The 14554-nt window shown below is 32.9% G+C and overlaps 1 protein-coding gene across 1 annotated transcript in view; it reads right to left on the bottom strand.

Annotated features, from left to right (window-relative positions):
* LOC133181725 (ubiquitin-like modifier-activating enzyme 6) overlaps positions 1 to 14554 on the bottom strand; it is a 41754-nt gene that overhangs the window by 18383 nt on the left and 8817 nt on the right. Inside the window, exons 9-19 of the mRNA XM_061316288.1 lie at positions 13300 to 13423; positions 12983 to 13092; positions 7294 to 7356; positions 7001 to 7077; positions 6815 to 6881; positions 6339 to 6485; positions 2644 to 2711; positions 2134 to 2212; positions 1644 to 1721; positions 1448 to 1525; positions 1074 to 1122 (exon numbers count right to left, since the gene is read on the bottom strand). Of these exons, the coding sequence (XP_061172272.1) occupies positions 1074 to 1122; positions 1448 to 1525; positions 1644 to 1721; positions 2134 to 2212; positions 2644 to 2711; positions 6339 to 6485; positions 6815 to 6881; positions 7001 to 7077; positions 7294 to 7356; positions 12983 to 13092; positions 13300 to 13423 (940 nt within the window). The remainder of the gene's footprint in view (positions 1 to 1073; positions 1123 to 1447; positions 1526 to 1643; positions 1722 to 2133; positions 2213 to 2643; positions 2712 to 6338; positions 6486 to 6814; positions 6882 to 7000; positions 7078 to 7293; positions 7357 to 12982; positions 13093 to 13299; positions 13424 to 14554) is intronic.

Raw genomic sequence — 14554 nt, 5'->3', positions numbered from 1 at the left:
TCATTCTGTATATTCAACATGAGCAAGAGACCAAAAGGTCTCAATAATCAACTGGGACGTCAAACTTTTTGGACAAAATATGAAATTTAATAAAGTGTATTCAGGATTGATGTGAAAATTGTAAAAATTGTAGCCTTGTTTTCTTAGAGAGTTTCAAACACTTCAGTGTAAAACTGTGTAAAATTGTGACCCTCTGTTGGGGCCCCACTCTAGTCCCAGGGACCATGATTTGAACAAACATGAATCTTCACCACATGGGTATGTCTATATATTAATATGATTAATTAGAGTCTTCAATTGTTGAGAGATTATAAAGTTTTCTTTTTCCCTACATGTATATCAAATTTTAACCTCTATTGTGGCCTCATACTAGGCCTAGAGGTCATAAATGGACATGGAGATGTTCCTCACTTGAAGAGAAGATTGATTGATTGATTGATTGTATGTTGTTTTACGTCCCATTCAAGAATTTTTCACTCATATAGAGATGTCACCATATACCTGTGAAGAGCTTCAAATTTTGACCTTAACTCGGCACTCAGGGCCATTGAGCAGTGAGGGATCTTTACCGTGCCTGCCGCGACACGGGCCTCTGTTTTTAAGGTCTTATCTGAAGGACCCGCAACTTTCACTTCAAAGTGCCGAGCGCATGGCGAAGGAATAGTTGCTACCAATTTTATATCAACTTAGGTCAGTCGCGGCCGAGATTCGAACTCATGACCTTCCAATGATGCTTGAGGAGAAGAATTCGAATGATTTTTCCACTATATATCTAAGTGACAAGTTTTGACAACTACAATGGTCTCAATCAAGTTCTAGGGGCCATAACATTTTGATAAAATTGAATCTATACTCAATAAAGAAGCTTTACTGGAAGTTTTATCTTTTCTGACCTAGTGGAGGAAAAGATATTTTAAAGTCCCCATCCTTTTTCCCTATTTCCTAATTATCTCCATTTGCATAGCTCATGTGACAATTAAACTTGAATCCCATTTATTTAGGAATGCTTTGTGCCAAGATTGGGATATTGTGTCAGTAGGTGTATTGACATCCATAAATTCTTAAAAATATACCTGCATTAATATATAGGACTGCCTCTGCTGCCGTAGTACTCTTAGGTTTCTGAAATGGACAGAATATAAAAAAAATATTCCAAGAATGTTCAAAATGTAAAACCATCACTTTTCAACATTTTAATGCATAGAAATTGTTTGAAAGTCTACATTTTTTTTTCTTTTTGAAATCTAATTATTGCATGGATAGTTGATTTATAGATGGTAAATACCATCATTTTCATAAAGTTCTGACATATACACTGTACCAAATTGCCATAAAATGAATTTTAAAAAAATTGGATGGAGTTCTTTCTGCACCACTCTCTCCCAGAGGTTTTCTTGTGATTTGAAAAAAGATGTCCATGTACTAAACAAATCGAATGAACCTCTACCTGAATGTCAGCTGGTCGGAACAAAAACTGTCTGTTCAGATTGGACTTCTCAATTAAATCATTGTCCGTTATCGTTATCTACAACAAATGATAAATATCTTATTCTTACAACCTCACTTTTTTTTTGGCCAATAACTGTTGCATCAAGTAAATTTAAAGAATTTTCCCCATGGAAATCCCGGTCAAAAATACTCACACATCCTTGCTGTTTTTTTCCTATCCCTAAGAGAGCATAGTTCTTCAACATCTCACAACCAATGGCTCCACAGCCCACCTATATAGCATACAAAAGATTTCCTTAGTTGTCACATAAAATGCTTAATTAGTTGTCACATACAGAAGGCTTACTTAGTTGTCGCATACAAAAGGATTACTTAGTTGTCACACTGAAATCAAAAATGAGTGCAGAAATATGGGAAAGATAGCCCTTTCAAAATATCAGTTTGCCACAGACTTTTTTTGTTGTGTACTGCAAGTAAAGACTTTGAAAGTCTTGTAATAGCACTATGCTGTCCTTAAACTCCCTGATAAACACATATTACATTATTTCTGGTGACATATGACATGACTCCTTATATTCTTGGTAAGTTGCTAAATATGGAGCATACATGTACTTCCAAACTTCAAAACACTTTTTTGAATACAATGCAAATACATGTATTTTGACAAGCTTACACTAAACATACCATGAACAGTTTCAGGTGAGCTAACTTGTCACATTTCCTCTGTCCCAGACATATTCTTTGGGCATCATACCTGTCATTTCTAAAAGTCAATCAGTAAAACTTGTTTAATCAACACTATCAAATATTACTCTGCTTGTTTGCAACAACACATTAAAAGGGATATACCAGGACAAGCATTTTGTAGAGGCTTCTCAAAGAGAATTGGCTTGTGCTGAGTGACAGTGTCTTGTATGTACAATGTAGTGAGTGTTGAATAGTAAGTAAACCATATTCTTATGATAATTTTCTATCAAATTCATTTTTTTTAGGCACATTATTTTTCTATATGGAATGCTACCTGTATATACCCAAATGACTTGCATTCCCAGAGAACCACTTTTAAATTTTAACTTACCCTGGGTATATGGTTTCTTTAAATTGTTCATACTGTCAAATTACTGCAATATAGTGATATATCACATCTAAGAATTAGAAAATAAAGAATCCATACAGTAAGATCCGTCAACATACCTTGGTGTAAATGTGGCAGGGGCACCTGCATCATCCTTAGGTACAACTTCTCTACAGTCCAGGTACAACTGACAAAGACACATGTAATAGTGTGTATAACTGTCAAATATCTCTCAATTTCAGATATCATCTGTGATACTGTGTATAACTGTCATATATATCTCAATTCCAGATATCATCTGTAATACTGTGTATGACTGTCAAATATCTCTCAATTTCAGATATCATCTGTAATACTGTGTACAACTGTCACATATATCTCAATACCAGATATCATCTGTAATACTGTGTATAACTGTCAAATATCTCTCAATTCCAGATATCATCTGTAATACTGTGTATAACTGTCATATATATCTCAACACCAGATATCATCTGTAATAGTGTGTAACTGTCAAATATCTCTCAATTCCAGATATCATCTGTGATACTGTGTACAACTGTCATATATATTTCAATAAAAGATATCATCTGTAATACTGTGTAAAACTGTCATATATATCTCAATTCCAGATATCATCTGTAATACTGTGTACAACTGTCATACCTATCTCAATTCCAGATATCATCTGTATGACTGTCAAATATCTCTCAATTTCAGATATCATCTGTGATACTGTGTATAATTGTCATATATATCTCAATTCCAGATATCATCTGTAATACTGTGTATGACTGTCAAATATCTCTCAATTTCAGATATCATCTGTGATACTGTGTACAACTGTCAAATATCTCTGAATTCCAGATATCATCTTGTGACGAAGTTGATTTTTTTTTTGTATATACTGTTTTAATTTTGGTTTTAACGGGTTTCCTTACTATTGAGGTTGTTTTGTTACGAGTATATAAAGGGACCGGTTTTGTCAGAGTGGTCAGATCTAGTTTGGTGTCCGGTAGAGTGACCAGCCGGAGGTGTGCCACGTTTGTTGTTTTCCCCTGCATGATTATACAAGTGGCGAATATATTTCGGTGAGATATAGCACCGAATTTAATGGGTAGCCATATAACTTGTAAGGCAGACTATTGCAGCGTGTGTATGCAGTTCTAGCCTTGCGTAAGGTGCTGAGAGAATATTTTGCACATAGAAGACGGGCTGAGGGTCAGTTGACGACTGTTATAAGCATTTGAGGTCAGTGGGGAGCGTTGGATGGAGGGCCAGTCGTGTCATGTCCAATCGTCGATGCTGAACAGGAACCGATGTTGGTAGGACAACCGCAGTGGGAGGCGATAGACCCGGGGCTACGGTTAAAGCAACTACCACGTGGTGACGAGTGAACGGTACAGGACTTGGGCGTTCCTAGATAAGTGCTAATGGCGGATGCACGTGTGGTGTGACTTCCGGTGAACATTTATAAGCAGTTGTGATATAGTAACTATTGAGTAACTTTCAGCCGTTTAAGAAAAGGAAATTATTTTTTGAAGTATTATATAATTATTAACTAAAATTATTTGAGCTTTTTCGGAATATTATTTAAGTCAATTTTGGTGATTTTTTCATTTGATATAATATCTGATACTTACTGAATCAGAATTGTAGAAGTTAATATTGAATCATTGTAAAGTATCGGAATTGGTGAAAACTGAGTTAACAGTTTACTATTACATTTATTTCATTTTCGGTGTGTGAGCCTGTATGTGAGAGTGAGTGAGTGACATAGAATTTATTTGTTTTCTATTTTATTTATTTTGTGTAAATAAATTTTTTTGTTTATTCTGATTGATATTGTTTTCCTTCTCAACTCTACAAAATCCAAAAAAAATCATTACACATCTGTAATACTGTGTACAACTGTCATAAATTATATCTCAACTCCAGATATCATCTGTAATACTGTGTACAACTGTCACATATCTCTCAATTCCAGATATCATCTGTGATACTGTGTACAACTGTCACATATATCTCAACACCAGATATCATCCGTAATACTGTGTATAACTGTCAAAAATATCTCAATTCCAGATATCATCTGTAATACTGTGTACAACTGTCACATATATCTCAATACCAGATATCATCTGTAATACTGTGTATAACTGTCAAATATCTCTCAATTCCAGATATCATCTGTAATACTTTGTATAACTGTCATATATATCTCAACACCAGATATCATCTGTAATAGTGTGTAACTGTCAAATATCTCTCAATTCCAGATATCATCTGTGATACTGTGTACAACTGTCATATATATCTCAATACCAGATATCATCTGTAATACTGTGTATAACTGTCAAATATCTCTCAATTCCAAATATCATCTGTAATACTATGTATGACTGTCAAATATCTCTCAATTTCAGATATCATCTGTAATACTGTGTACAACAGTTATATATATTTCAATACCAGATATCATCTGTAATAATGTTTAAAACTGTCGTATATATCTCAATTCCAGATATCATCTGTAGTACTGTGTACAACTGTCATATAATTATATCTCAACTCCAGATATCATCTGTAATACTGTGTACAACAGTCATATATATTTCAATACCAGATATCATCTGTAATAATGTGTAAAACTGTCGTATATATCTCAATTCCAGATATCATCTGTAATACTGTGTACAACTGTCATATAATTATATCTCAACTCCAGATATCATCTGTAATACTGTGTACAACTGTCAAATCTCTCAATACCAGATATCATCTGTAATACTGTGTACAACTGTCATATATATTCCAATACCAGATATCATCTGTAATACTGTGTACAACTGTCATATACATGTATATCTCAATACCAGATATCAACTGTAATACTGTGTACAACTGTCACATATCTCTCAATTCCAGATATCATCTGTAATACTGTGTATAACTGTCATATATATCTAAATACCAGATATCATCTGTAATACTGTGTACAACTGTCATATATATCTCAATTCCAGATATCATCTGTAATACTGTGTACAACTGTCACATATATCTCAATACCAGATATCATCTGTAATACTGTGTACAACTGTCATATATATCTGAATTCCAGATATCATCTGTAATACTGTGTACAACTGTCACATATATCTCAATACCAGATATCATCTGTAATACTGTGTACAACTGTCACATATCTCTCAATACCAGATATCATCTGTAATACTGTGTACAACTGTCACATATCTCTCAATACCAGATATCATTTGTAATATTGTGTACAACTGTCATATACATGTATATCTCAATTCCAGATATCATCTGTAATACTGTGTATAACTGTCATATATATCTTAGTATCATCTGTTGTATGTGAATACATCTATCAATTGATGATGTAGGGGAACCCCTTCTTCAGTGCCAGGATATATGTGTGAGAAAAATAACTCTTTATCTTGGATTGTTTATCATCTATCATGACATCATGTACACATACTGTAGAATCATCATTGTTTGTGGATTCCATGGCATTCCACTGAATGTTTACTCAATGCATACATGCAATCACATAGATGCTAACTTTATAATATATTACTCATATCAAGATTTTTGCAACAGCAAATATTATTTTTTTCAAAATAAAAGATAAAATTTAGTAACCATTACAGCTTAAAACTGAATTTATGATTGAATTCCAAGCTTTGAATATTCCCAAGCAATAAGTATTAAAGACTCAATGAGATAAAGAAATAATGCCAATTACTTCAAAACCAATGCCCTGGCTGTTAAAATCTTTTCTTACCCACTGTTGTAAAGGTGTAAATTTCCCAGTGACTGCCTTGATTCCCTCTTGTGCTACAAATCCTCCCAGAGCCGCACACAACGGTGCCAAACAACCCAGGCTGGTGTACGACAGAATTCTTAAAACTTCCTCATCTATATCAGTTACCTACAGAATAATTAAAGTATGAGATAATTCTTACAAAAGCCTTGTTTAGAGCTATGGGATATGATTTGTAGGTTCCTGTGTTTGTAAGGTTTATCCCCATTGTACATCAATACCAGTACACAGCAGTGAGAGAGCTGTGACAATGATAGACAAGGTCACAACATCAAGAAACATCAATAACATTTGGCCTACTGTCTCTTGAGGTGAAAGTCTGACCCAGTGGATCAACAATGTACTTACTCTACCTGAACTCATAGCATTTACGTTACATTGTACATAAATACACAAACATTGCAAAAAATATTTCATGAAAAAAGATAAAACTTTACCTTAGTGACTAGCTGAGTGTTCAGGACATTAGCAATAGATATAATATTATTGGCATCCTCCACATTCCTGTAGTAAAAAATAGAATTCTAGTAAACACATGTATATACTCCATCTAGCTGACTGTTTTAACAGTTTTATCAGCAGTCTAATAGAAAACAGTATAACAGAATGAAAAGCAAACTTACCAAACATTTGGAAATCGGTTAAATTTCTCATAAAACTGATGGAGAGCTAGAAAACCTAAGTGCAAATTATTAGGAGCCTGGAAAGAATTAAAAATTTATTAGTTTGGACACACAAAAGCCACAAAATAAGTTAAGCTTGATGTACCAGTACATGCAATATGTTGTATATAAATGATGCAACACAATCATGGTACATTTGTATATTATAGTGTAGCAACATGTACTGATTGCATATGTCATTGTGTTTAAGAATTATTACATCATTTAATCTGTTTAGACTTTCGAATTCTTACCTCAAACTTACAAAGGTCAGGGACAAGAAGTGATGGCTTCATTAATTCTTGTTCTAAAGATTTCTGGTAAATAATAAATACAGGTTCATATACAATTACATTATCTATTATTATGTACTACCTGTATGGCTCAGGTATAGCACTGCAAAGAAATGTATGCCATAAGGACCAATTTCTGCCCCTAAATTTAAATTAACAGAGAAATCTATAATCGTGACGTTAACTATAAATCTATGTGTATTAACTTCAAATCACTGAAGAATGCATCAATATCATGAGCAAGTAAGAAAAAGACATAATATTTAAATTTCATTGATCTTAACAGAATGAGTTTTCTGTGAACATGTCTTCATTGCCCAAACCTCATCTTTTAAAATACCAATATGTAGAATGATAGTATCAATGAAACATATAATAAGACAAAGCAAACTTGTGCTCTCTGAATTCTAAAGGCAAACTGAACAAAAAAATCATGATATCTGTCATTCCATTTTAGAATTTAGGGGGGAAAAAATTAAAGATGTCATAGAGACAAAAAATAGACGTCAATTTAACCTAATTGTCACAATTTCCCCATTTCTTATATCTTCTACATAATGAGTTCATTTTGATTGACTTACACATTTTTCAATGGGGGGGGGGGGGATATTTTGATTCTTTAACTACATAGTGAAAAATTTTATATACTGTTCATTGCTACTGACAGACCAATTCATTAAAACAGTGCTTAATATACTTTAGTTTTTGATGAAGAATAGATAAGCTCTGTTTGTACATTTAGAAAACATTTACTGATATCTAAAGAGAAAATTAATACCAAAATTTTCCAAATGTTCAACCTTGAATCTATGCTAAAAAACATATTCTTGCCAAATTAATGATTTATTTTTTATTCCAAAGAATGCAATAATACAGACACTATTTAGGTGAACAGACTCTCTCCTATTCTGTGCTTATATACCGGGTAACTGTTGTATTTCATCGAAAATTTCAAACAATAAAACCACAAGATACATGTATATATTATATCTTAATCCTGTACCTTCATTGAATTCAATTGACTGGAATCACAAACAAGAGGCCCATGGGCCACATTGCTCACCTGAGCACATTGGCTAGGAAAAAGAAAAAATCAGTTCAGTATTGAAAAGTTTAAATGGGAAATGGGGGGGGGGAGGGGGGCTTGAATTTTAAACTACCTGAGGATGTTTCCATATCAATATAACAAATAGCTCTGCTGTTCTTGAGCAGAAGATTTTTAAAGATTTTTTCCTATATATTCCCTTGTTCAAAATTTGATCCCCCATTGTGGCCCCTCCCTAACCCGTGGGGGGTGGGGGTGTCATCATTTGAACAAACTTGAATCTACTCTATCTGAGGATGCTTCCAATATGACTAAACATGGCTTTGCTGTTCTTGAAAAAAAAATTTCCAATGTATTCCTATGTAAAACTTTGATCCCCCATTGTGACCCCATCCTAACCCTGGGGGGTCATGATTTGAACAAAGATGAATCTACACTATCTGAGAATGATTCCATATCAATACAACTTGACAAGGCTTTGCTGTTCATGAGAAGAAGATTTTTCAAATGTTTTTTCCCTATATATTCTTATGTATATCTTTGATTCCCCATTGTGACCCCACCCTAACCCTGGGGGTCATGATTTTAACAAATTTGAATCTACACGACCTGAGGATGCTTCCATATCAATATGACCAATCATGGCTTTGCTGTTATTGAGAAGAAGATTTTTAAAGATATTTTCCTATATATTCTGTTGACTATATGTTGGCATCAAGTCAGTTGTATCATAAAATTGAACATTTTAATGTATTACCTCCTACAGAAATATCAGATCATTGCCTTATAACTGCAAGTATTAATATGAACACAAATGTGTTTTGCAATGAAAAATATAAAATGCACTCTTTGAAGGGGAAATATCTCTGGTCAAGCACTTGTAAAAACCAATATGCAGAAGCTATTAATGAGGAAGAAACTAAAAATCAAATACTAATGTTGGATAATTTACTTGACCAAATATATGATGATAACACATATGATTCAAATTATCTTGTTTATAAACTATCAAGTATTATAATTAATGCAGCTAATAAAAGTTTTCCATTTAAACCTGCAAAATTTACAAAATCACAACGAAAAAATAAACAAAGACCAAAATGGATGACTACAGATTGCTTACTCCTACGAAAAGAAGTTAGAAATTTAGGGAAGAAAGTACACAAATATCCAAACAACTGTGAACTAAAACATGCCTTTGCAAAATGTAGAAAAGATTATAATAAACTAAGAAAAAGTCTTAAATCTAATTTTTACAATAGTATTGCAGAACAAATTAACACACTTTCGCCACAAAACTCCAGTAAATTTTGGAATAAGATAAAAGAAAATAAATCAAAGAAAACTAATGCAGAAACAATTGGAATTTCAGAATTCGTTGACCACTACAAATCCTTACTGAACATTCAATATACTGATGAAGAGAGCTTGAAATACAAGTACACTGAACTAAATACTGAACCAAATCCATTAGACTTTTTGTTTACTCAAGATGAAATAGAACAAAGCATTTTAAAGCTGAAAAATGGTAAAAGTGCTGGGCCTGACTTAATTTTAAATGAGTTTATTAAAACAAACAATACTACCCTTTTACCTGTCCTTACAAAACTGTTTAATATTCTACTTAAAAATGGAAAAATGCCCAAAGAATGGAACCTTTCACTTATAACATCATTATACAAAAATGGTGATCCTAATAATACAAACAATTATAGGGGTCTCAGTGTTACAAGTTGTTTAGGAAAACTTTTTACAGGCCTTCTACAGAAACGCTTAGATAATTATCTTGAGTCAAATAACCTACTAAGTCAATATCAATCTGGATTTAGAAAAGGTCATAGGACCACTGACAATATATTTGTACTAAAAACACTTGTAAACAAATATCTTTATACAAAGAAACAGAATTTATATGTGTGCTTTGTAGATTTTTCAAAAGCATTTGATACTGTGTGGAGATCTGCACTTTTATACAAATTGAATAAAAAGGGTATTGGTGGTAACTTTCTCAAACTTTTGACAGACATGTATACAAATACATACTATTCTTGTAAAAAGGACAATCAAATGAGTGAAAAATTTAAAGCTAATAGAGGAGTCAAACAAGGTGATAATTTAAGTCCAACACTTTTCAATATCTTTGTTGATGATTTTGTGAATTATCTTAAAAATGTAAGCACAAATCCTGCATATCTAGATACTATGCCAATAAATCATATGTTTTTTGCTGATGACCTGGTCCTTGTATCAGAATCAGAAGTTGGTCTACAAAACTGTATAGATGTTTTAGGAAAATATTGTTCAGACTGGAAATTGTGTGTTAATATGGATAAAACAGATGTTATGATTTTTTCAAGAAAAACAGATGATGAAACATCATTTAGATTTTATTACAATCACCAAATGATTAACATAACGAATGAATATAAATATTTGGGTGTTGTGTTCAGATCTGATGGAAAAATGAAATTTGCAGCTGAACAACTATCAGAACGTGCTAGGAAAGCATATTATGCTATTAAATCAAATTTTCCTACAAACATTAATCATTTTCAGCTGAAATTATGTTAAAATTATACCAGTCAATGATAATACCAATTATTACATATGGATCTGAAGTATGGATAACTGACTTCAAATGTGATTTAATGTCTTCAGACCAATTTCCTTTTGAAAAAACACAACACTTAATATTTAAAGACATACTAGGGGTACATAGAAAGGCATCAAATCTTGCTGTTTTATGTGAATTGGGTCGTTTTCCTTTGTACTATTTATGTTATGAATATATGTTTAAATATTTTAAGAGACTTAAGGAAATGGAAAACAAACATGATTACAATAATTATTTAGTGATTTCTGCATTTAAAGAAGACAAAAAACTTGTATCTAGAATATCTTGGCAAAGAAAACTGTCTTCATTACTACAAAAATTAAATATCACTTCTTTGGACATTTCTCACACAACCTTGAAAAACAAATTACAAGAGCATTACCAAAACAAGATACATGAACAACTGAAAAATATAAGCAAATCAAACTCTGGAAAGTTAGCTTTTTATAGTAAAATTGTAATTCAAAATGAATACAAATTGCAAAGTTATTTAAAGCTGCCTTTAAAGAAAAGTTTTAGATCTGTATTAACAAAATTAAGGATCAGTGCCCATCCATTGTATATTGAAACGGGCAGATACTGTAAACCCCCTATTCCTAGAGAAAAACGTTTATGCTATTCATGTAAATTATTTATTGAAGATGAAAAACATTTTGTTCTATACTGTTCAAAGTATGACCAATTTAGATGCAATTATACTGATATATTTAATGTAAACACATATACTAGTGATAATCCCATTAGAAAAATTGTCAATCCTACAAATATTACAACTGCTAGAAGGATATGTTGTTTTTTGAAAAAGTGCTTTGACACCAGAAAAGAAAGTCAGCAATGAATACTTAGAAATATGTGAATATACTCTACATTATTTTGTTCAACTAACATTTGTCATTTTGTATATGTATGTATTATTCTTGTTAATTCGTTTTATGTCATGACTGTATGCCGACATGGTAATTGTCAATAAAGTGAATTGAATTGAATTGAATATTCCTATATAAAACTTAAATCCCCCTTTGCGACCCCACCTATACCTGGGGGTCATGATTTGAACAATCTTGAATCTACACTACCTGAAGATGCTTCCATATCAATATGACCAATCATGGCTTTGCTGTTCTTGAGAAGAAGATTTTCAATGATTTTTTCCTATATATTCCTATGTAAAACTTTGATCATCCATTGTGGCCCCACCCTACCATGGGGGGTCATGATTTTTTCAAACTTGCATCTACATTACCTGAGGATGCTTCCATATCAATATGACCAATCATAGCTTTGCTGTTCTTGAGAAGGAGATTTTTAAAGATTTTTTCCTATATATTCCTATGTAAAACTTTGATCATCCATTGTGGCCCCACCCTACCCCGGGGGGTCATGATTTTTTCAAACTTGCATCTACATTACCTGAGGATGCTTCCATATCAATATGACCAATCATGGCTTTGTTGTTCTTGAGAAGAAGATTTTTAAAGATTTTTTCCTATATATTCCTATGTAAAACTTTGATCCCCCACTGTGTCCCCACCCTACCCCCAGGGGTCATGATTTCAACAAACTTGAATCTACACTACCTGAGGATGATTCCACATGAGTTTCATCTTTCCTGACCCAGTGGTTCTTGAGAAGAAGATTTTTAAAAGACGCTATTAATTTTTCACTTATTTGAAATTATCTCCCCTTGGAAGAGGGCATGACCCTTTATATGAACAAACTTGAATCCCCTTTACCCAAGGATACTTTGAGGCAAGTTTGGTTGAAATTGGCCCTGTGGTTCTTGAGAAGATGTTGAAAATGTGAAAAGTTTACAGACAGACAGACAGACAGCTAGACAGACAGACAGACAGACACCAGACAAAATGTGATCAGAAAAGCTCACTTGAGCCTTCGGCTCAGGTGAGCTAAAAAGCTATGAGGTACCAAATAGCAACAATTTTAAGCCACAGAAGATATCCCTTTCTTTGAAACATTTCAAGTGAATGACTTACAAATGATGCCATTTTGGACACTTTAACCTGCTTGACAATACCACCATGTTCATAAGGAGCAAAGTCTTGTCCTGATGTATCACAGATTTCAAAGGTATAGGGTGACGTCACTAAAAAACAACAAATGCTGATTCATGTTGGAATTTTGTTTCTACTGTATTACCTCAAATAATTCTTCAGTTAAATACTTGTTAATACATGTATATTTCAAATACGGAAATAACATGTAAAGTTCTCCGTCAAATCACTATTTATTTCAGCAAAAGCAAACATACTTTTTATTTGCACAAGTATATGAGTAAAACCTCAGATCTTACCTTTAATTTGACAGGTGTAACCATTCAGCTTTGTCATTCCATTAATTTCTCTAAAGGTCACATGGTCTCCAGATTCAAATCCATGCATTTTAATTTTAAAGCATGTCACTATTCCAGGATTATCCTGTTGATTATAAAATGAAAAAACTTACTGTACATGTTTAATGCTGAGAAAATTTCCTCTGGCCTACTGGAACAATAACTTTAGCTAAACAAGTCTAGCTCTTTGGGAAATAAAATTTGGACAGATATATCAGAGAGTTACAGATTCACCAATTGTGAAGTCCTTCAATGCATGCATTCCCCTCCTAAAGCACAGAATCAAATATTTAAACATAAATTTACTCCTGCTCTTATTCATTTACATGTACCCTTCAGTTGTTTCAAAGAGTCTTCTGTGGCCTTGCATATAAAAACACTGAGTTACAAAAGGGGCCATCACTTGATCCAGGATTTCAAGTTTACCTTCAAAACAACATTCGACTGGAAACATTGATAAGAAAATGATGTAACAAGAGTAGGAGTAAAATGTATGCTTAATTAATGGGTACCATGCTTCAGGCTAGGGAATGCATATATTCCAAGAGCTTGCTATAACAAAACAAGGTTTCTTCAGTGAGTGGATGTGTGGCTCTCTGGTTTGTTGGTATCCATATTTCATTTTTACAGTTCTTCAATTATAACAAGAGGCCCAAGGGCCTTAACGGTCACCTGAGTATAAAACAACAATCCATAGAGGATCCATGAAATATAAATTGAAAGCTTCCAAAAATAAAAAAAATCAGGTTATACAATATAAATTAATTTTTCATCCAATCAAATGATGTGTTACAACCAAAATTAAATTATATTAAAATGACTTATCATGGTTTTGTTGTTTTTGAGAAGATTTTTAAATGATCTTTCCTATAAATTCCTAACTAAAAAACTTTGATCATCTGTTGTGCCCCCTCCCTACCCCAGGGGGTCAAGATATGAACAAATTTGAATAAACATTACCCAAAGATGCTTTCATATAAATAAGACAAATCATGGCTTTGCAATTCTTGAGAAGAAGATTGCTAAAGAGTTTTCATATGTAATCATGTGTAAATCTTTCATCATCCATTGTGGCCCCACTCTATCTCCAGAGTCATGATTTGAACAAACTTGAATCTATACTATCTGAGGATACTTCCATATAAATATAACCAATCATGGTTTTGCTTTTTTTGAGAAAAGAATTTTTTCAAGATTTTTCCTACGTATTCCAACG

The sequence above is a fragment of the Saccostrea echinata genome, unplaced genomic scaffold (assembly GCF_033153115.1).
Source record: "Saccostrea echinata isolate AGI-Se365-2 ecotype Australia unplaced genomic scaffold, CSIRO_AGI_Sech_v1 ptg000009l, whole genome shotgun sequence".
NCBI lineage: Eukaryota > Metazoa > Mollusca > Bivalvia > Ostreida > Ostreidae > Saccostrea > Saccostrea echinata.
The sequence above is the reverse complement of the archived record's forward strand: the minus strand, read 5'-3'. Positions and strand labels throughout refer to the sequence as shown.